Below are 20,931 nucleotides of genomic sequence, written 5' to 3'. Positions count from 1 at the left end.
AGGATTTTATTCACTCTTTTACTTCTCTGTATTTGACATATGTGCATAAGCACATTGCAAAATCCTGCCCTTTTCATTATCCCTCCCTTTGTGAGCTTTGTAAAGGTAGTCATTACTAAAAACAGAAGACTAGTAAATAAGGTTCTAAGGAAAAAAAAATATTGGTGAGGAAAAAAAATCTAAATACCTAAATCTAAATATCTAAATCTTAATCTAAAAATCTAAATATCTAAATCTGCACATTTAGAGCAAGAAGGAGAGAGAGCAAATAAAAATTAATAATAAATTTCATTTATATAGAACACAAGGTGTGTGCCTCACATCATACCTTGAAGCATGGAGGAACTGAGCCTGCAACAGTCCTACAGTTGATTATGAATGGTTTGTGGCAGTCAGATAATTATTCATTCAGATGAGATCTTGCTGGAGTGGCTTTGTTAGACTTTAATTGGCCTGTCTGTTAATGCACACTTTTAGAATCAGCTGATTAATGTTAAGTTTTGTAAAAGAGCACTAAGCCCCTCACATCACTAATGAAATGAGCTGCTTTTCCACAGGGCTGTGACCCAGCAGCTCCTGTGAAAAAGTGAGTAGGAGCTTCTTTGAAACTTTTCAGAGTCTTTTGATTAATCTGCGTTATGACTCAGAGGAATCTCTGTGCTGGGTGTTTGCAGACACTCCAGTCCCACTGATGGCAAGGAAGCCATTGTTACTGAGAGGAAATTAAGATGATACAGATGCTGAGACAGAGTTTGTGACAGCCCCAGATGCAAGCAGTGAGCTCAGACCCCAGAATAAACAGGAGATTGTGGGAGTTGTCTTACTTAATCACTGATTCCAAGCTCTCTCCAGTACAATCTGCAGGACACTGAGAAATGTTGCTGTTTCTTGCTGATTTGCATCATGACATGCTGCCTGACAGTGAAATGTGCCATCAGCAGGGGTGGAGTATATCCAGCAAGAGCTGGAATCAGGGCCTTTGCTGTCATAATCACAATTCAAATCAGAGTAAAGACATGTGCAATAAAAGCATTCCATAGATCTGGATAAACATGAGAAAAATAGGAAAAATCTGTATTCTGGGTCTATATGTAAATATATGTAGAGGAAGAAAACCCCATCAACTTTGAAAATGATCTGTTTCTCTTCAGCATTGTGGTCCTGTTATTTTCCCTTCATTTATTAAAAGACTGCACCCAAAAGGCTCTCTAAAGACTGTGCATTCCCATTTGCATAGCAGGTTGCAGATCTCAGGACTGGAACTTAAACTGACAAGACAGTTTTTAATTGCTCCACAAGGCATCTCCTTGTTAAATGACAGATGAGGAGCATTTTGTGGTTGCTTTCTCCTATGAAGAGTTCTGGTGATATTCAGGAAAGCGTAATACTGATCAGCTTAAATGTTTATCTCATGTGCATCTGAAAGACATTATTGTCTTGAAAATAAACATGTCATTAAAAATAGAAGAAACAGTGATGCATTCTGTCAAAGAGACAGACAGGAAGGACACTTTAATAAATACACATATTATTATCATTAACAGAAATCTGGGTCACATGAGGAAAAGGAACAGAGTGCTATGAAAAGTTACTTGACTAAATAAAACCGTATTGTGGCAGAGACCACTGTGTGCTCAGTGCACTCCGTTTCAAGGGATTTGCTGTCAAGTGGAGGTCCGGCTGTCCCAGCTAACCCCTTGTGCTGGGACTTAGGAGCTCCTGCCCACACACTGCTCCTCCTGGGACTGCTGTTGAACAGATCCCTAGATCATCCTTCTCCCTTCATTTCCCATTTAGTGCCAGACTGCCCACAGCTGTGGTGAAGAGGAGGAGGAGGTTATAGACCTGCCTGGGCTCTCTGTGGCTGAATAACCACTGTGTCTTTCAAGAGGACAAATGTGGAGCTGAGTGGCTCAGCCAAGAGAGAACTTCACACAGTAATAACCAAGAAACTCAGGATGACTGAGCCATCAAAACCCATGTGTAATACGCTGAAATATTTTTTTCCTCATGGTTTTGGCCACTTTATGGCCTTCTTCCTTAAGAGCACTCAGCTTACCAGGAGAGGGGCAGCAGGAGAGGCAGGTTTGATAGGCAATATTGTCTTCACCCTGCCCCATTTTGAGCTATTTACCATTTTGCCCTGTTCCTGAGAAACACACTGAACTTGGCAAGTGAATACTATCAGCACATCCTGCAGCCAGAACAAACAGGTAGAGCCACATTAGCATATATTCTGCCTCACTGGGTGCTTGAGTTGGTGCAGGCAGGATTGTACCTAAGTGCTGGGAGATGGATAGTGACATGCTGATATAGGGAACAGAGACAAGAACAGTGGTTATCTCCCCACATTTCAGTGTTGTTTCACAATCATAAGCTATCAGGCTTTGGTGAAGGCTGTGTTAGGATACCTGCTTTTAAAAAATCTCATGTTTTGCCTAGAAAAAGGAAAATCTAGAATTGATAGCAGACTAGGTAGGTAAATCATTGCAATGTGCCTATCTAAATACTTCATCAATTCCTTCTCTACCAACCAAAGCAAAAACAGCCCTACAACAGCCCCATGCCTTATTGCTCTGTCCTACCAGCACCGAAAGTTTTGTTGGCTATAGTTTCCCAAGGTTTTCCAGGGGAGAAATTACTTTTTCCCAAGCTGGTCCTGACACACACTGCAGCTTCCCACTTACTCTCTCTTCTAAAGTTACTACCCAGATGATACTTATATCCAACCTGCTGGATAATTTTACTCTAGCTCCAAGTTGTTCAGGATCAGCCATAGAGTTTCTCAAGCTGTATCTCACAAGCATCCTTAATGAATTGAGTCACTCACATACGTACAGTCCTTTCTCTACACCCACATAATGAATAGGCTGTGAAACAGTAAACACACATCTTTTAATTCTCTCAATTTTTACCTCTCCCTTGCTGTATTTTTTTTTGTTTGTTTTATATTAAAACACATCACTGCCTATATGAAAATCCACTCCAGATTTCCCTGCCAAGTGAACTAACCAGGTGTTTATTGCTGGTATCACAGCTTATCTGCCAGGATGTCAAAGTGTCAAGTTTTGTGCTCACTCCTAGCCCTTTGCTTCCTTTCTAGGGCTCCACCTATTATAGGATATTTACCCTTTGAAGTTCTGGGAACATCAGGGTATGATTACTACCACGCAGATGACCTGGAGCTTCTTGCTAGGTGCCATGAACACTGTAAGTTGCCCTGCCTTTGCAGTGTGTCTGTCTCTGATCTCCTTTGTCACTTGTGCAAAACCTTTTACTGTCATTGCAAAAGGCTTTTTCTTCAGAGGCATGCAGGAACTCTCCCTTCCCATGATAGACTGTCACAGCTGACACTTACCTGGGAGGTTGAAATCTGCAGAATTCAGTCAGATCGGGAACTGTTTGTGTAGGTTTTTTGAATTGGAAGATAACTTGTTTGAGCATAGGTTGTCTCAGAGTGAAATGAGATTAAAAGGTTGGAAGTCAGAACTATCCCGCCTCTGCCCTGCGAGTTTTGTTGATTTGTCACAGTTCATGGGGTCTTGCCATTCCCCTGGGCTACAGAGTTAGCCAGGAGGCTCAGCTCACCAAAACACCTTTGGAGAGCATCATTTGGATCACCTGTCTGTGCAGTTAGGTGTTGTGAACCTCACATACTCATTAGTAAAATGCTTCTATAGATTCAGAATTATTTTACATACAAAAGTACTGAACACAGTTCCCCTGTGGGTGCAGATGGCTCATGTTTTGTTGACCTGAAAGGAAAACAACAAAGCAAAAGAGTCAAGTTCAGGCTAATGTGTGAACACCAAAGAAGGTCCATGAAGTTTATTTTTGTGCAAGGAGAAATAGCGTGGCCTGTCACAGACAGAGCAGAAGAACTTGTGTGATTCCCACAGCAGTGCACTCAATGCTGAAGAACTATGTCCTGCTGAGGGCTGGAGCGAACATGAGGAAGGGCAGGTGTCTGCAGGTGTGATCTGCTCTTAAGCAGTGTGCAGTTTCCTACCAGATGTGAGATGCTTTATTCCCAAGACCCAGATTTTTCCATTTTACTGGGTGCCTTTCAGACTGAGATACTGAGCCAGAGTTACGTGTGTCCTGTGGTAGTTTTGCATTACCAAGCATTGCAATGAAATATAACTAAATACTTTGTAAAATGCATCTAGGTAATCAGGTATTTTGCTAAGAAATATTACTTACAGATTTCTTGTTTGGGACACTGTCTGTCTCTCTGCTATCTCCACTTGAAAGGAGTGTTTTGTCAAAAGGAAACAAGACACCCCAGAGAGTGAGTGGAGCAAGTGGGATGCTGTAATTTCTCTAAGATGCAGAGCAGCATGATGCTGGGACCAAGAAACTCTACCAATAAGCCCCACAACCCACTGAAGAAAAACTATCTCTGAGCTGCAAACCACCCTCATCTCTACCACAAACCCTCTACCATTTACATATATGAGCTGAGGGACCTAGAAGAGTATGGGGAAAAATACTTCTCTGCATGTCAAGTTTCCCTACCCCACTTCCCTGCTGGCTGCTCTGCCCTGTCCAGGCAAAGCACTGGTACAGGAGCTGCCAGAGAAGTGGGTTGCCTGGCTGAGCACATAGAGGAAGCTGTGACAGGGGGACACACAAATTGTGTCAAATGCAACAAAAGTGTAGATGGGAATATTAACAGAATATTTTAGCTGCTCTCAAGTACAGTACTTCTTAGTGGTGTTCGCTAAGAAGATGATTCAGATACAAGTGAAATACTTAACCAGACAGTGGCTTTTTGGTAATGCATGTGCAGTTTGGTATAGACACAAACTATATTGGGAGTGGGTCAGATCATTAAGTAGAGAATTGATCTGATGATTTATATTCTACATCTCTATCATCCAGGCATTTGTCTTACCTATTAGAAGAATATTTGGACAACACATCTGTACGAAAGGGTCTTTTCATTTTACTGCACAAAGTAAAGTGCTGACAAAGTGACTTAGAGAAGCTGCTTCAGGACATGTCTGCCAGGACTAGGAACTGAGGGATCCCCAGCATGTCATGTTAGCCAGAAAATCTCAGCTAAGTGCTTCATTGTAGTGGGTTTAGCACTTGCTAAAATCACCAGTGCACCTACTAGAATTATTACTCATTTCCTGCTGTGAGCTATAAATTAGGAGGGTAAAGCAGGCTCAAAACTTAAAAGGTATAAAGAAAACTTTATTAACAGAACTAAAAGAATAAGAAGAATCAGAATAAAACCTTCCGATTCATTTCTTCTCCCCCTACCCAACTTCCTTTCCCAACTGACAACATAGAGAAAAAACCTGGGATTTTAAATCAGTTACCACCTCTACAATAGTCTTTCATCAGTTCTCATAAGGAGAGGAGTTTCTTTTGCCATGCCATGGAGACTTCTCCACAAGAAACAGTTCTCCTGTGGCTTTTAATTTCCACAAATAGCAGCTGCCCAGAAAATCTGCAATCATGAAGTTCCTCCCATGCCTTACAGCCTTCCCACAGCTGCATCCATGGGCCATGTCAAACTTATGGGGCACTATTTTAAGAATAAGCTGTTCAAAAGTAAAGGTTCCCTTCATGTGTCTCTGAGATGATCTTCATTTCTGGGAACAGAGTTCCTCCTCTTCTTTCTCTGGGGGGCAAAGAGTCTTCATCATTCTCATCTCTCTCTGTTCAAGCTTCTCATGGGATCACAGCTACTTAAACATCTGCTTTGCTTCATTATGGATGCCTCTGCTCAGGTCTAGTTTGAACACTCCATCCCCCCAAACTTTTTCATGATTTAAAGGGGATATTCTAGTGTACGATAGTCCATCTCCATGGCCTTACCAAAAGAATTCCAGCCTAAGACTAAGGAATCGCCTCATTCTCCTCCCATCTGAGATTTGACTCTTTCTTTACTGACCTTAGTTTCTACATGTCTTCACACTGTCTTTTTCTCTCACTTGAACGAGGATCAATGTTTTGCAAGTTTCATCTGTGGAGTGGAAGAGTTAATATCTCGCCCAGGCCTGCAGATGGTCACGATGGTTTCTGCCGGGCGGTAGCTGAAGCAGTCACAGTGAGGGATTTCAGGTCGCGCTGGGGGCTGTGCCAAGATCTCAGGGGGCCCGGCCAGAACGGTAGCGGCCGCATGGCTGCTCTCCGGCCCCTGCTTCCTTCAATTCCAGCTGCGGGCCGATGGCTTCCCCTGCCCCTGCCCGGCATCCACGCGGCGGAGGGGGTCTGGCCCGGCCCGGAGCCGCTCCCGGGGCCCGGCGGATCCCGGCTCTGCGTGGGCCAGCAGTGGGGCAGGGCTTAGTGTCAGCAAGATGTTAGCAGCCACGGCCCGGCCCAGCCCCGGCCGGGGCCCCGCAGCCTCCCGTTCTCCGCCCGGCTAGCACTGGAGTCTGGCTCGGCCCCGCCAGGCCCCGAGGGCCGCAGTAGAGCGGGGCCGGCCCGACTGGCGCCCAGTTACCGCTTCAAAGCCAGAAGCAAGAGAGAGATTGCCCATCTTTAAAATGTGAATTTCACATCACACAGAGGCGGGTCTAGCTTTTTAATGGGTTATTAAGTTATCAATTCTCAGAGCTAGCCAGCTATTGGTTTTTGCCAGGCACAGGGTAAGCTCTTAGCAGGTTCTCTCAGAAAAATAATTTCTGTGGGTAGCTTCTTCCCTCCTCATCAAATAAAAATTAATGTAAAACCAGCACATTCATCTAAAGCCCATCACTGTTAATGGGGTCGCTAAAGAAGTCAGTGCTGATATTTTAACAAAATAGAGGTGTGCAGATGAGTAAAAAAACCACCTGGGTTAGTGTGGTTTGCTAAGTTCCTGTTTGTCACATTGACACTTTGGGCAGACATCTTGCCTACTGTCAAGTGAAATGGGTTTGTTTAAACCACATTTGTATTTTATATTGCATTAATTGTGGGTACTTTTTTTAAGTGAGCATGTTTCATTTTGTACTCACAGCAGTCTGGAACAATTAGTGTGGTTATTTAACATAGTTCCCCTCATTTTCCAGTTGTGCTACACTACCTGAGATTTTTCTGGTCATAGCCTGATAATATATACCAGGTTGGAGTAGGCCAGGTCTTGGAAGAAAACTCAGTTTTCTTGGAAGAAAACTTTCAGTAAAAACTCTACTATCTTGTTGTTTTGTGCCATTATTAGGATTCTTACTTCACATTTTCAGTCTTTGAAATGCATTCTCAGGTTCTTACGAAAGATAAATAATTTGTTTAATTAATGTTATTTATGCTTATTTCAGGGAGCCCAGAATGTAGCTAGTTATATAGTTATACCAGTTATAAGAGAAATCTCAAAACAGCTAAGGGCACTCCTGACAGTCAGCAGGAATGACCCCAAACAAGAGCCGAGTGCATGGTTGTGTATCATCTGTCTTGTTTATAAAGCTCAAAAACCATTTTAGCACTGCCCCAGTCTGGGAGAGGGTGTGGGATTGAATGGTTTTTCTAATCACCTTTGCACCATAAAATCCCTGTTTGCTATAAATTGCTTTCTCTTTTTGTTAAACAGTGATGCAGTTTGGAAAAGGAAAGTCCTGTTACTATCGGTTCCTGACCAAAGGGCAGCAGTGGATATGGCTGCAGACACACTACTACATCACCTACCACCAGTGGAACTCCAAGCCTGAGTTCATTGTTTGTACTCATCTGGTAGTTAGGTAGGAACAAGAACCAAACTCTTCAAAGTCTATGTTATGTCTCAGTGTCCAGGCATTGCTTTTTCTAGTTCTGTTTCATGTTAACCAAATACTTGCTGTGCCTACTGACACACTAAAATGATACATAATTCCATTAAACTATTCTGATAGGGTATATGTGGCTTATTTACTTATCTACTTTTTTTTTTTTTTTTTTGGCAACTTAGCCAAAAGCCTGAAAGCCACCTTTAGCCAAATCTATTAGTGTGTTACATTCCCCTTTTGTCCCTAGTGATGACATAGCTATAGAAAGAATTAAAGCTGTTGGAAATCAGACATCTTTCTGGGCATGAATGAGATCATATAACTCCTACAAAACCTTTTGATCAGAGCTTTAAATATTTATGACTTGAAGTTAGCTGCTCTCTTACTGGCCTTATTCCTCACCCAAATCAAGCCCTGGATCCCCCTCTAGTGGGAAAGCTGCTTGTGCTGAGTTGCAGCCCGTGCTGAAAGGCGGTTAATGTGTGTGAATGCACCTTCTGGAGGGGTTACCACAGCCATCTCAAAAAAGACTGTATGAAGAGTAAGAATGTATTTTCTGAAGGGCTTGAAAAAATAGCAACGCACTGGTTTGCTCTGTTAATTTGAGTAAATTTATTGCTCACTATGTATTTTTTTTCTGTCAGGAACCAATTTTTTTCTGGTCCCCCTCTTTTTCTGTCAAACATCTGGAAGAGTAAACACTAATAAATGTCAAATATATGGGTCTGTTGGAGTGAGCCAGAGGAGGGCCATGAAGATGCTCAGAGGGCTGGGACACCTCTCCTGTGAAGACAGGAAGAGACAGCTGGCGTTATTCAGCCTGGAGAAGAGAAGACTCCAGAGAGACCTTAGAGCCTCTTTCAGTGCCTAAGGGAATTCCAGGAGAGCTGGAGAAGGAATTATGGAGTTGTAGAACAAGGGGGAACGGATAAACTGTCAGGGATAGGTTTAGATTAGGTAGAAATTCTTCCCTGTGAGGGTGATGAGGCACTGGAAGCCCAGAAAAGCTTGGCTGCCCCATCCCTGGAAGTATTCAAGGCCAGGTTGGCTGGGGCCCTGAACAACCTGGTCTAGTGGAAGGTGTTCTGCCCACAGTAGAGGGCTTGGAACAAGGTAATTTTTACGGTCCTTTTCAAGCCAAATTCTATTGATTCTGATTCTATGATTTGTGGTATAAATGACGTATGAAGTGCTAACATAAGCAAATGTTACACAGACAGATTGCTTCTCAGTTGTCTTGGTTCTGCCATCCTTCAGGGAATTCAGCTTCACTTTAAGGACTGAATCTATTGTGCATGAATTTGTTTCTTCTTTATGCTTCCAGTGCTTCTTAGACCTAATGATGTAGTCCTAAATAGATTTTGTTCAATTCTGTCTCAGATAGTTAAGGCTTAAAATACGTTACTGAAGCACACAAGTTAAAATGTTGTTTCTGGAAAATTCATTGCCACGATGATGTAAGTGAGGTCGGTTCAGCAAATTCTCTTGCCTCCCACAAAGGTTGCAGCTCATTAATATTTCATCACCCTAAAGCCGGGCACCTCTCAGTACCCATGATCCATGAGCACTCAGAGAGTCTTTGAAACATCCTCTCCAATTTATCCTAGTGGTGAATCACGTGGCATTTGATACTGGAAATATTTCATTATTTCAGAGGCAAAAAAGTAAGGAAAGAAAATATACACTTTCAGAGGCACCTTACAGGGGTTCTGGCACTTCGCATTGCACATGTGTAGCTGCTTGTTGGTCTTTGGAGTTTCCACTGGAGCGTAACTCTGATGCATGCACAGTTCTGTGCACCCTCAGAAGGAGGGACCTGACCTCGTCCTGCCCAAGGCACTGGCATAGGGATCACTGAACTACCATGCAAAAACAAGGATTCTTGAGAATGAGTGTACACTTGGCAGTTTACCTGAACAGAAACTGTAAAATCTTTCTTTTTTGTTTGTTTGGTTGGTTTGGGTTTTGTTTTGTTGTTGTTGTTAGGGTTTTTTTGTTTTTCACTTTTTTGTTTTTGTTTGTTTGATTGGTTTTTGTTTTGGGTTTTTTTAGTTATGCAGAAGTTCGGGCTGAGAGAAGGCGAGATCTTGGCCTTGAGGAGTCATCAATTGAACTGGCATCCTCTTCTCTAAAGGTACCGTGTTCCTTCACAGTTGAATGAGATGTTTAAACCAAACTGAGTTATAGCTTACCAATCTTAGGGAAATATCTGTTCTTTCTTCTCCATTTTCTTTACTCCCATCTCATTCCAAGCCTTCAACTGGGTCATGACTTAGGCAGGCCCTAAGAAGCTTTCCTGTGCATGGCTCCAAATTGTCCATGTTGGTTCAGGACAGGCTGGATGAGTTCTGAACTGCCTGATCTAGTGGAAGATGTCCCTGCCCGTGGCAGGGGGATTGGAACTAGATGATCTTTAACACCAAGTACTCTCTGATTCTGCAATAACTGAATTCAGCAGTTGCATTATTCTGTTCTGGTCCCTGTGATCTTTCTGAGACCATGATGCAAATGACAGGTTAAACCACCTCAGCTCAGAAGCAGAGAAGTAGAGCTGGAGCCAGAGGCCAGATTGCTGTACCTGTCATCCTTAGTAAGGCACAGAGGATCCAAGATTAGGGCAGCACCACAGGGTACCTGTTTTGCTTGTGCCACCTCATCACTGATACTCAGATGAAGATGGGAAGGCAAGGGAAAACACATAGATTACAGCTCAGTTACTGGATCACATCAAGTGTAGGATTGTGACCTATAACTTCCATGAGCAGTAACTTCCATGGCTTGAGTCAGTCTGGCATCGCCACACATCAGCCCAAGTAACAGTGTAATTTTCACTACTTTTAAGTTTCTCCTCTGTAAGCTTGGTAGTTTACAAATAAGATCAGCAATCAAAGTAATTTCAAGTGGGTTGTGGTATAGTTGTCATTCCATCAGTCTCATTGCCTTTCAGACGTTATTTTTATGGGAGCTCAGGCTGTTCCCCTCTGCTGCCCAGGTCCTTCCCAGAACAGGCTGCTGGAGCCACTGCTCCCCAGGGAGCAGTGAGTGGAATTGAAGCTCTAAGCACTTCTCAGCATTTGTCCTCCTTAGGAGACGTTTGCTGTAGATCCTCTTGGGGCTCTAGGTGATGTCTCCATGGCACTGCTCCCTGTCCAGTCATCTGTCTCCATCTCTTTTATGGATAAAACTATTCCCCAGGTAGCACCTCCTGCCACCTTCATTCATTCCCCCTGCCACCACTCCCCAGTGCACCACAGCCAACCAGCTGTGACATCCCTGAAGATATCGGGCAGAAAGAGGCTGACTACAAAACCTGTTGCCCACAGCTCTGTGAGGGGAGAAGGACATTAGCACACCAGAGTGCAGGCCATGGGCAGCAATCCACATGGAGGAGAAATCCTTCACTGCTGCTCACTGCAATCAGATGGGTGCCCAGGGCATGAGTGTGAGGGTCCTGTGTGCCAGAAGGCTTTCGGTTGAACACAGAGGGATGGAGTGAACAGGGTTTGGTGGTGTGGTGCTGCAAACCTGCTAGGTTTGTCTACAAACAAGGGCTCAGAGAGGTGGAGGTCCCTTCCAGGGCCATTCCCTTCTGCTGACAATCTCACCACTTGTGCTTTGCTCCTCTCAGAGCCACAGCAGCTACCTGGACGTGGGGCAGTGCGGCAGCAGCCAGGATGCCAGCCGAGAGGGAGTGTCGCTGTCATCACACAGCTCCCAGCACTCCTCGCATACCACCCTCTCCAACTCCACCTGTAGGTGCTGGGGCAGCCCAGCTTGGGTGCAGGCTTGGGTGGGCTGGAGGGCAGAGCAACCTCTAAAATACTGGTGTTTGGCCGGAAGTGACCAAGTCAGGGTGGGAGAGGAATGCTCAGCACTGGGACCTACATACCATGTCATGACAAGTCACACAGCAGCAACAGAGCCATGGCCACCTGATGCTTCCTCCCTCTAAACCCACCACCTGTTTGAGAGCAGATTTCCCCTGGCTTGTCACCAGCTGAGGGTTGTGACTGTTTGCTGTGGTTCTGAGGACAAGAGGTGACTTGCTAGCTTGATTGAGTCAACCTCACTGACAAAAGTTTTATGTTGGGACAATACAATTTTATTATGACATCTCTCTTGTGAAATCCCTGCAGAAGGAGCACAGAAGGATGCCTGCCTTGCTGGCAGCTTCATCCCAGCTCCCATCAGTGCCCTTCTTGCCCTGGGGGAGGCAACAAGATGACTGCTGTGCCCTGTGTGGGTCCATGAGTAGGAAATTCAGGGGACTTTTCTTGAGATACTTGCCGTGGGGAGAGTGGGAATCTCATCTGGATACAGCCATGGAGGGCAGGCTGAATAGGGGGTTAGCATCAGGAGGGATGCGAGCAAGTCAGGTGGGGAGACAGAGGGACACCATAGAGGGGCAGAGAGCCAAACTGCCTGTAGAGGGGTAGTTTGAGGACCCACTTTGGCACTATTTGGGTACTACCCATCTGCATATGTGGATTTCAGGCTTAGCCAGGGTACCCAGATACAGGTCTGCTGTACCACAGTGAATGTCTCTTTTGCAGCCACATCATCCTTGCGGCACACAGAGACCAGCACTCCCACCCGGCTGTCAGTGCCGGGGGCTTCAGGGGAGAAGACAGCCCTGCGGCTGGCAACGGTCAGGAGCACTCAGGTCAGTGGTCCTGAGGAGCAAGAGCCTTTCTGAGGCTGTAGTGAAATGAGCAAAACAAGCATTGATCTCACCCTCAGAGATGCTGGATCCCAGACTCTGAGTGTGCTGGGACTTCCTGGGGAGTGCCACTGGCTAGCAGAGCCAGTGGAGAGATGCTAGGGGCTCCTCTGCTGCTTTCTTTCAGGATTCAGTTTGCTCCTCCAGGCCAAATGCCTTTTCACACCACCAACCTTCTTTTCTTGGGGTTTGTATACATAAGATAGCCTTTAACCAAAATGAATGCTGACACCAAGGACTTGAAATTATCAGGGCCATTCAGGAGCCTAAATTCTCCCTTCAGACTTATCCTCAGATCTCCAATCTCAGTTGTCCAATTCCCTGCACTTGTTCATTCCTGGTAGAGCTGGTAAAGCACCAGCTCTGCACTAGAGGTGCTATGGACCTACAGTAAGGCAAAGTTTTCATTCCTAGGCCATAGCCATTCTTCAAGCTCCTGGTGAACACCTCTGTCAGCACCCTGTGGCTCAGCTGGCAGGGCCCTCCCAGAACCCTCTGATGGTATGTGGTTTATTTTTGTTAAGTGCATTGGTGTGTCCTGTCAGCAGGGCAGCCTAGGTGGCTTTGGTTCACTGCCCTCATGTCCTTGCTGGCTCATCCCAGAGTGGGGACAAGGTTTATGTGCCCTTTCTGTTGCTGAGATTTACCTGCAACAACCTTATTGCAACCACTTATTTCATGAAGCAGAGAGAGCAGGTAGGACACTCAAAGAAATAGCATAGGAGAAGGTTTACACTTGTCAAAAGTGTTGTGGGCTGCTGAAGGCTTCTCCCTGGATCTCTAGCAGCTGTCTACAGGGTGGTACAATGCTGAAGAGTTCTAGTAGAGGAAAGGGATGTCATGGAAGGTTTGAGTTAGGCCAGGAAAGGAAAAGAAAACAAAAACCCCAAGAAAAAGGAGCCATAAAACTGTAATGACAAGGTCTGTCCTTACAGGGCTTTGATGTCAGTGCAGTGAATGTTCAGACTATAAAACAGAGATTGAAAATGGCCAATGTGGGTGCAAAGGATGGATCCCCAGGTGGGATTTCAGCCTAACTTAGGCTTGGCACCTGCCAAATATTAGCAGCAGAACTGGAAGCTCAGCCAGGAGGTGTGGCAAGGGTTTGGATGCAGTGTCTGCCACAAAATATTAGTGGGCTCTAACCAGAAGGGTGTTATCCTGGGAGACAGGAGAGTCCCATGTATAGACACTTCATCTATGCAGAAATTATAAAGAAAACACCTGGAGGGAGGCACTGTGTGTGAGCCAGATGTGGTGCTGCTCTGAAACTACAGTGTCACTTTGGTTAAATATGCAATTGCCATTTTTTGTCAGCATTGTATTTTTTATGGCAAAAGCTGAAAAGCAGTCATTTTTCTGAATCAAGCATTGCTATGGATGTGAGTAACAGGACTGGTCCTACCCCATGGTCCTTTTTCTCTGTTCTTTGCAGCCAGTGTACCATTTCCCCACCCAGCTGGGGATGATGCACCAGCTGAAAGAGCAGCTGGAGGAAAGGACTCGCATACTGCAAGCTGACATCAAGACGCAGCAAGAGGAGCTCCATGTCATCAAGGAGCAGCTCCAGCTCGTGCAGGACTCGAACCTGCAGGTACCTGCTGCTCCTGGTGCTCCCAAACTCACCAGCCATTTGCTTTTCCTTTGAGCACACGGAACAGTAACAAAATTGTCTGTGGCAAAAGCATTGGGGAATGAACTCTTGACAAATTGGTAACTTGGTTTCAGATGTGGAAGTGGTGTTTCCCGAGAGGTGAGGTCAATGTGTCTGGGTAATTAATCAGTAATTTTGGTGATTTAGAAAAAAGCAATCCCAAATTAATCCAAAGTCTCCCATGCACAAAAAGTTTGGTGGTTCTGTGTCTGATTAGTGCTGCTGGATCCCCTCTGTCACTCCTGCAAAACACAGCAGGCACAATGGAGCTTGAACAGCCCTGGCTCCAAATAAATATTTGACACAAGTTAACATTTGATTTTCTGTTACTTGGTTCATTTTGCCCCTGGGTTTAGAGATACTGCTGCTGCTGTAGTGTTATTTCTGCCAGGCAGTACTACCAACAACTCCTGTGCTTTTTTTACTTAAAGATGCTGATGCAGCAGCCGATCCCTGTCATCTTAAACACTGTGCAGCAGCCGAGCCCCCGGAGGCCGCCGCCGCAGGGGACACCCAGGCAGACCACAGCCAAGAAGTCACAGCAGCCAGTCCTCATGGGGACAAAGCACTACTGCAGCACCCACCTGCTGTCACCGCACCCATTCCTCAGGGACCCCTGTGGCACAGTCCCCCAGGTCACTGGCTGCTTCATTGTCATTATCCCCTTTCCCAGCTTCTAAAAACTTGTCTGCCATGTTGCTCCTCCCCATGGTCCCATACATTTCCTCTGTGTTGGTTTTACTGCATAGCTGGCATTGAGGAATTTGAGTCAGGAGTCAGTTGTGAACAATGTCACTCAACTGTAAAAATAAAAACCAGGAAGCCAAAAAGCATTTAAAGCCCAAAGACTGCTGGAGCCCTCCTGGTGACTGGGGAGGAAGTCAATGGGAGGTCTGAGCTCTCATCAACATGGTGTTCATTCATAGTCAGTGAGAGCTGTGGTTTCATAACACAGAAGTATCATTTTAAAAGATTAATTTTGATCTACCTGAGGAGTCTTGGAAGGCAGCTTTGAAAAAATGATTTTGTCATCACTAGATCAAAATCCACTATTAAAATAGGAAAGATGTGTTCAAAACCAAAAAAGACCAAAACTGCTGCTTTAATTACATATGCTTTCCTTGGAGACTTCAGATTTGCACTTCCCCTCTTAAGCTGTTCTCTTCCTCCTCAAGCCTTTTGTGCCCTTATCCTTGTAGTCTAATTTCTCAAAAGACTGTCTGGGGATGCCAACACCTGCCCTGCAGGCACTATAAATGCTGATGGATTGAATAGATATGATATGATGGTCTTGAATAGATATCTGTTCCTACTGCTGTGTTCAGGAGCAATATCCTATTGTTCCTTCTCCTTTTCCCATCTGCCCACTGTAAGTGGTTATTTTGTCCTTCCACTAGGGAGCTTTAAAACTTACGTGAGTACCTATGTCTTCATTTCAGGTACAGCAGCAGAAGCAGCAGCATCCAATAAGAGGAAGCCAAGGCCAGCAATTATGTGTGCCAGGGCAGGCAAGCATTTCAGTGCCCTTCTACAACAACCCCATGGTGTTCTCCCAAACACACCCTATCACTGTGGCTGCACAGGTGCCGACTGACAGCAGTGAGAGGCAACCACCAGCTGACTACAGCCAGGACAGGAGCCTCAGGTACCCACAGCCCTGCTGGGACCATCCCAGGAGCAGTGACAGAAAACAGCAGTACTTGGGCAGCAAGGAGGGAAGGTGTGGCTGGGCTCAGGGCAATGGGCTTGGGATGCCACAGCCAGCGTAAGGATGCTCCCTCTGCAGGGGTGAGCCTAGTGTGCAGGCAGTCAGGGTGCTATGCACATCATGCTGTATTATCAGAGGCCTTAAATCCTCTTCTCTCCCTATTTCCATAAATTAACCCTGCCCTCTGTCAGTTTAAAGTCATTCTGCCTTGTCCCATTGCTCCATGCCTTTGTCAAAAGTCCCTTTCCTGCTCTCTTTTAGCCCCTTTAGGTACTGGAAAGTACTATAAATTGTCCCTGGAGCGTTCTCTTCTCCAGTCTCAACAATCCCAATCTTCTCAGCATGTATTCACAGGAGAAATGTGACGTGATAAGAAGCATCCTATTTCATTACCTTGTTTAGAAGGTAGTCATTTACCTGCTTTCATGGAGGATTTTCAAGGAGTTGTTTCTAGAGACTGACAGGACCTTGGCCCTCTCCCTTCCCTGACCAACCTCTTTGTTCCTTCCACCACAGGATGCTGTTGGATCAGTCCATCCAAGCCATGATGCCCACAGCCAACAGCAATTGTCAGCCATTGCAGAGCAGCGCCAGCAGGCAGCAAGGAAAGTGAGTCTCTGCTTGCCCTTATTTTTCTGCAGTGTCTTAGCAGGACACTTTAAGGCGATGAAAAAGACATGGAAAAACTTGAACCTGGTCACACAAACACAGTCTCAGTCTGAAATGAAACAAAATTTTAGCCAGTTAGGAGAAAAATGAGAATATTTTTTAATTACAAAGAACTTTATAAATAAAGTGTGTTGAAAAAAAATTATCAATTTTCTGGCTTTTGCAAAGTATCAAATGCTTGACCAAGACATAGAGAAAATGTACAACCTTAAAAACCTTAATTTTCAGCAGTTCTAGTCCATGCTTTGTGGGCAGAGGGGAATCAGGGGCTGCCTGTCAGCAAGGCCTGCACCAGCTCTTCTCCAGGCTGGTTCCCACTGCCCATTCTGAGGGTGGGTTTTGGTGTGGGTTCTCATGACTGGTTTTCCTCCTTGTGGCAGGCTTGTTGCAGAGCAGCAGACCCTGCCTCCCCCAGCACAGGTGCAGCCAGCCACCTGCAGCACCATCAGACCTCCAGCCCCACCACCCATCTTCTCCCCGTCTCTAATGATCCCACACTCCAGCTTCACATCCCACCAGGCCAGCACACCAGTTCATCTGCATCAGTGGCCACAGCAGCAAGTTCAGCAGCACCACCTCTACCTTCAGGTATTGGAGCAGGCAAAGATAGTAGAAAAGAAAGTGAGAGGAGTAGGTATAGCTGAAAAGCAGCCACACAGCAGGACTGGATTTAGAGTGAGAATTAATTGCTGTTGTCAGCAAATGTGGGCATGAACTTTCGCTGCTTTGGGTATGTGTCCTCATGGGCTGCCTTGTGGTCCTAATTACCAGCAGTGGACAGCAGAATGATGATGCTGGAACAGATAAATAGCTCCAGGTCCACAGTAAACCAGAGTTTGATGACACAGTGCCTTTAGCAGGAGGCAAGTCCAGGTCTTTGAGGTACCAGTCATGGGTGGATACATGGTTGCTCTAAGATCTCTTCCTTGGTTGTCTGAAGGTCTTTCCCATGAAAGATGAAAGTTGCACATCCTGCAGATTATTCCTCACATACAGCTTTTGGAGGTCTCTATTCTTGCTGGGCTCCTCATGAGCCTGTTAGGACAGATGAGTCCTGATTCCCCTCTGTGCTCTCCAGGCATTGTTGGTTGTGCTGACAGCAACAGCATTCTGAGGAGCACAGCTCATACCCTCAAGTTTAGGACTTGGTGCACACACTCCTGGGCACGAGTCTCAGCATCAGCCCTGCAGCACAAGAGGGACAGCTGGGTGATGGGGCAGATTTGTGCTCAGATTTGTGTCTCCCAACAGATGCAAGGTCCTGAGCTGGTGCCTGGGGCTCCAATACAACGCATTTTCCAGCCATCCCACACTCCACAGCAGAACCCCTTGAGCTACTTCCTCCATCCGCAGCAGCAGAGCCACCACACACAGGGCCAGCCCTGCAACTTGCCTGACCTGCCCGAGATGCAGCTGCCATGAAAGTCGGTTCTGGGAGACAAGGCTGCGGCTGCTGTGCCCAGGCACATACAGGAGAGCAGGATGCCAGCACAACACAGCACAGGAAGAGGTTGGGCTCCATGGGGAGATGATGGCTGGAGGGATGATCTCTGACAGGGATGCATGGCTGCAAGAGCCTCGTTTGTTGGGCTTTCCATGTAGCCAGCCCATGATGCTGTTCCAGCAGCAGGGTGTGCCCTGGCCTGGCACCGTGGTGCCACTGGAAGTGGTGGCTTTCTTGCTGCAGGGGGGTGTGGTATCAGGCCATCATGAAGTTCAGTTTGCAATGGAAAAAAACCTTTTCCATTCAGAATTTCAATGCTGAAAGTCACTGTGAATTTAAGCCCAGCATTTGGAGCACATAGACTGTACCAGTCTGCAGGACACCATTGGATTACCATGTACATAACTCATTTTGCTGTAGTAGGTCCATTGTGAATTCTTTTTCCTTTTTCTATACCTCAGTCCCACAGGTTTTTTTTCCAGGAGTTTGGATAATGCTGCTAATCTACATAACACCACTTTTGCCTGAATTTCTTACTGTTGTTATACCAGCTCACATCGCAGCTAGTACAATATTTGTCATGTTTTACTTTTGGTTAACAAGCAAAACATAAAAACATACAAATTTATATGGTTTTATGTTTTTTACTCCCTGTAGCCAGATATTTTTTGGTTACAGAAAAAGAATCTTTTTTGTTTGTTAGTTTGTTTCAAGTGAGGTAGTTGTATATGTTTCTATACATGAAAACAAGCAAACATGCATAGAACAACATATGACAGCAAACTTTGTGGTTTTGCTAGGTCATGTTTCAGTTTGGCAAACCCAAAATGTATAATCAAACACATGATTTTTACAAGCCCATAGGGTCAGCAATAAATTGTATTTTTGTAAATTGTCACTTTTTAATGGTAAGTTTATATTTATGAATTGAAAAAGTTTATTCGTCAGTGGGTGTATAGTTAAGTGTCCCTACTGTTTGTGTCTTTCCAAAGGAAAAATTAAAAAGTACATATTTGAAGTGTTAGTAGCTGAATACTAACTTTGGGCATTTTTAGAGCCCAAATGTAGATGGGTTTGGCCATTACTATAAACTTCGCAAGGCAGTGCTTAGTTAGGACCAGGTCCATCACCAGTAAAGCTCCAGCTGGCAGACAGCAAGGTTTAGAAAGGAGTTAGTTCCTAATGTTTAGTTCCTAATATCTGTTGAAATCAAGCAAAGAATGCTTGGTTTTGCCTTTTTTTTTTTCCTTTAAACGGTGTTTTTGGGTTGGTGTTTTTTTTGTTTCCTTCTTTTCCTTCTACAAACCACTTTCTGGGCCCCTTACAGCACTGCAGCAGCTGGTGTTCCTGATGTTACTGGTGGAGCAGCTTTTGGCACAAGCAGCTGCAAGCAGCCCTGTGTTTCAAGAAAAGGGTGCAGCGGGGCTCCTCCAGCCCTGGAACACCAGGGGCTCTTTCCCAGCATTTCTTCCTGGGGAAGGGGATGGGTTTTTGCTGTGCCACATTGTATGGGGGAGTCACAGTGGGAGGACAGGCTGCTGGAGCTGGGGTCAGGCAGGAGCTTTCAGGGACTGGTGCAAGGCCCTAGGGTGCTTTGGTGTTTTGGCCAGGTTAGAGGTGGATATGTGGGCAAAAGCTGTGCCAACCTGTGGCTATTCTTGGGTGCCCTCCCTTGGGCAAAGCAGCCGCATGGGTTAGCTTTGACTGGGACATTGAATGCACAGCTCCCAGGGGTACCAGACATGATGGATCAAGGGTGGCAGAGCTGGCCACATGCAGCATTTTGGGGAATGTAGTTGGCCACAGAATGGAGCCAATGAGATGCCCAGCAGCCTGGGGTCCAAAATCAAGGCTCATGCCTTGTCAGCACAGTCCCTGACTGGGTCCCAACCCACACAGCACATACAGCCCCTGGGTGCTGGGCTTGCTTGTACAAGCTGCTCTTGTACACATTCTGAGCCAGCCCCTCCATTTCAAACCATGACAAGAAATCATGACTACCACAGAGTCATGGGCCAGGGCCACCTCACTGCTGGTAGTGGGATTTGGAACACCTGCCTTTATGGGGCAATCTGGAGCTGAAATAATAACACCCGGGGCTTTCCTGCTCTGCATGTTTGTTCTGCAGTAAGGGCAAGAACAGAGCTTTCAGAGTAGGAAACTTCTGTTTCTAAAGCACTATTAGTTTTAGGGTCTCCCTCTCCCTATTCTAACACAGCAGAGTTGCTCATGAGGATGCAGAAGGAAGGAGTTGTATTTTTAGGAGTTAGTTGTGGGATTTTTTTCCACCATAGCCTTGGCACATAACATTAGAAGGGAAGCAAACATATCTGTGTTAGGGCTCCAGCATTGCAGTTTGTAGCTCAAGTTGTCTGGCTGGAGGGAAAGAACATAATTTCCCTGGCTTCCCCATTAAACCTGCATCACCCCAACACATCCCCATGGCTGCTCTGCAGTGTCCCATCACCACAGCGACCAGCAGGTGGCAATCAAATGGATCTTAGAGGTGGTGTTTGGGGTCAGGGGCTAGAGGGTTGTATTTTTTTAACAGAGCTTGGTAGGGAGGTAGCCGAGGCAGAGCAGTTTTCTGGCTTTGCTGTGGCTTTGACAGTGAGTCCAAAAAAAATAGGGTTGGGAAGGGGTTCGGGGGGGGGGGGTGGGGGGTGTGCCAGATGGGTCTGTGCCCTGGGCAGAGCCTTGCTGATGGCAGCCCTGGTCTGCAGGGACAGAGGGCTGGGGGCAGAGCCCCTGCTCACAGCTCCCAGCAAAGAGCACAGCAGCTTGGTGAGGATGTTCATACATTAGAATAGCCTTGTTAAAACCAGAGACAAAAAAATGCACTTTATCATGGGCCCCCCCAAACTCTCAGAGCCCTCACAGCCACTGGCCTCGCTGCTGGTGCATGGGGGCTGCACAGTCCCAGGCACTGCCTCACAGGTAGGGCTTTGTTTTCTCAACATACTCCAAAGGACAAAATCCCACTGACCCTTTCTGGGGCTTGCTTGGTCTTTGCACAGTCTGCCTCCAGCCAAGGGCAAG

General features: G+C 45.8%; 1 protein-coding gene across 11 annotated transcripts in view; it reads left to right on the top strand.

Moving 5' to 3' along the window:
- PASD1 (PAS domain containing repressor 1) overlaps positions 1-20,537 on the top strand; it is a 56,850-nt gene extending 36,313 nt beyond the window's left edge. For 9 of the 11 annotated variants that reach the window (XM_014260959.2, XM_088062734.1, XM_088062731.1 and 6 more), the window contains 12 exons: positions 3,104-3,210; positions 7,526-7,673; positions 9,750-9,831; positions 11,326-11,449; positions 12,251-12,360; positions 12,832-12,918; positions 13,853-14,011; positions 14,503-14,706; positions 15,511-15,716; positions 16,296-16,388; positions 16,829-17,036; positions 17,700-20,537. In XM_014260959.2, the coding sequence (XP_014116434.1) occupies positions 3,104-3,210; positions 7,526-7,673; positions 9,750-9,831; positions 11,326-11,449; positions 12,251-12,360; positions 12,832-12,918; positions 13,853-14,011; positions 14,503-14,706; positions 15,511-15,716; positions 16,296-16,388; positions 16,829-17,036; positions 17,700-17,870 (1,699 nt within the window). In that variant the 3' untranslated portion in view covers positions 17,871-20,537. The remainder of the gene's footprint in view (positions 1-3,103; positions 3,211-7,525; positions 7,674-9,749; positions 9,832-11,325; positions 11,450-12,250; positions 12,361-12,831; positions 12,919-13,852; positions 14,012-14,502; positions 14,707-15,510; positions 15,717-16,295; positions 16,389-16,828; positions 17,037-17,699) is intronic. The other 2 variants (XM_088062735.1, XM_088062736.1) reach the window with 2 other exon arrangements.
- Positions 20,538-20,931: the final 394 nt, after the last annotated feature.

Source organism: Pseudopodoces humilis, chromosome 15 (genome assembly GCF_049639895.1).
Source record: "Pseudopodoces humilis isolate 2021_Gansu_Grassland_sample_001 chromosome 15, ASM4963989v1, whole genome shotgun sequence".
NCBI lineage: Eukaryota > Metazoa > Chordata > Aves > Passeriformes > Paridae > Pseudopodoces > Pseudopodoces humilis.
Note: the sequence above shows the minus strand (reverse complement) of the source record. Positions and strands in the feature narration are given on the sequence as shown.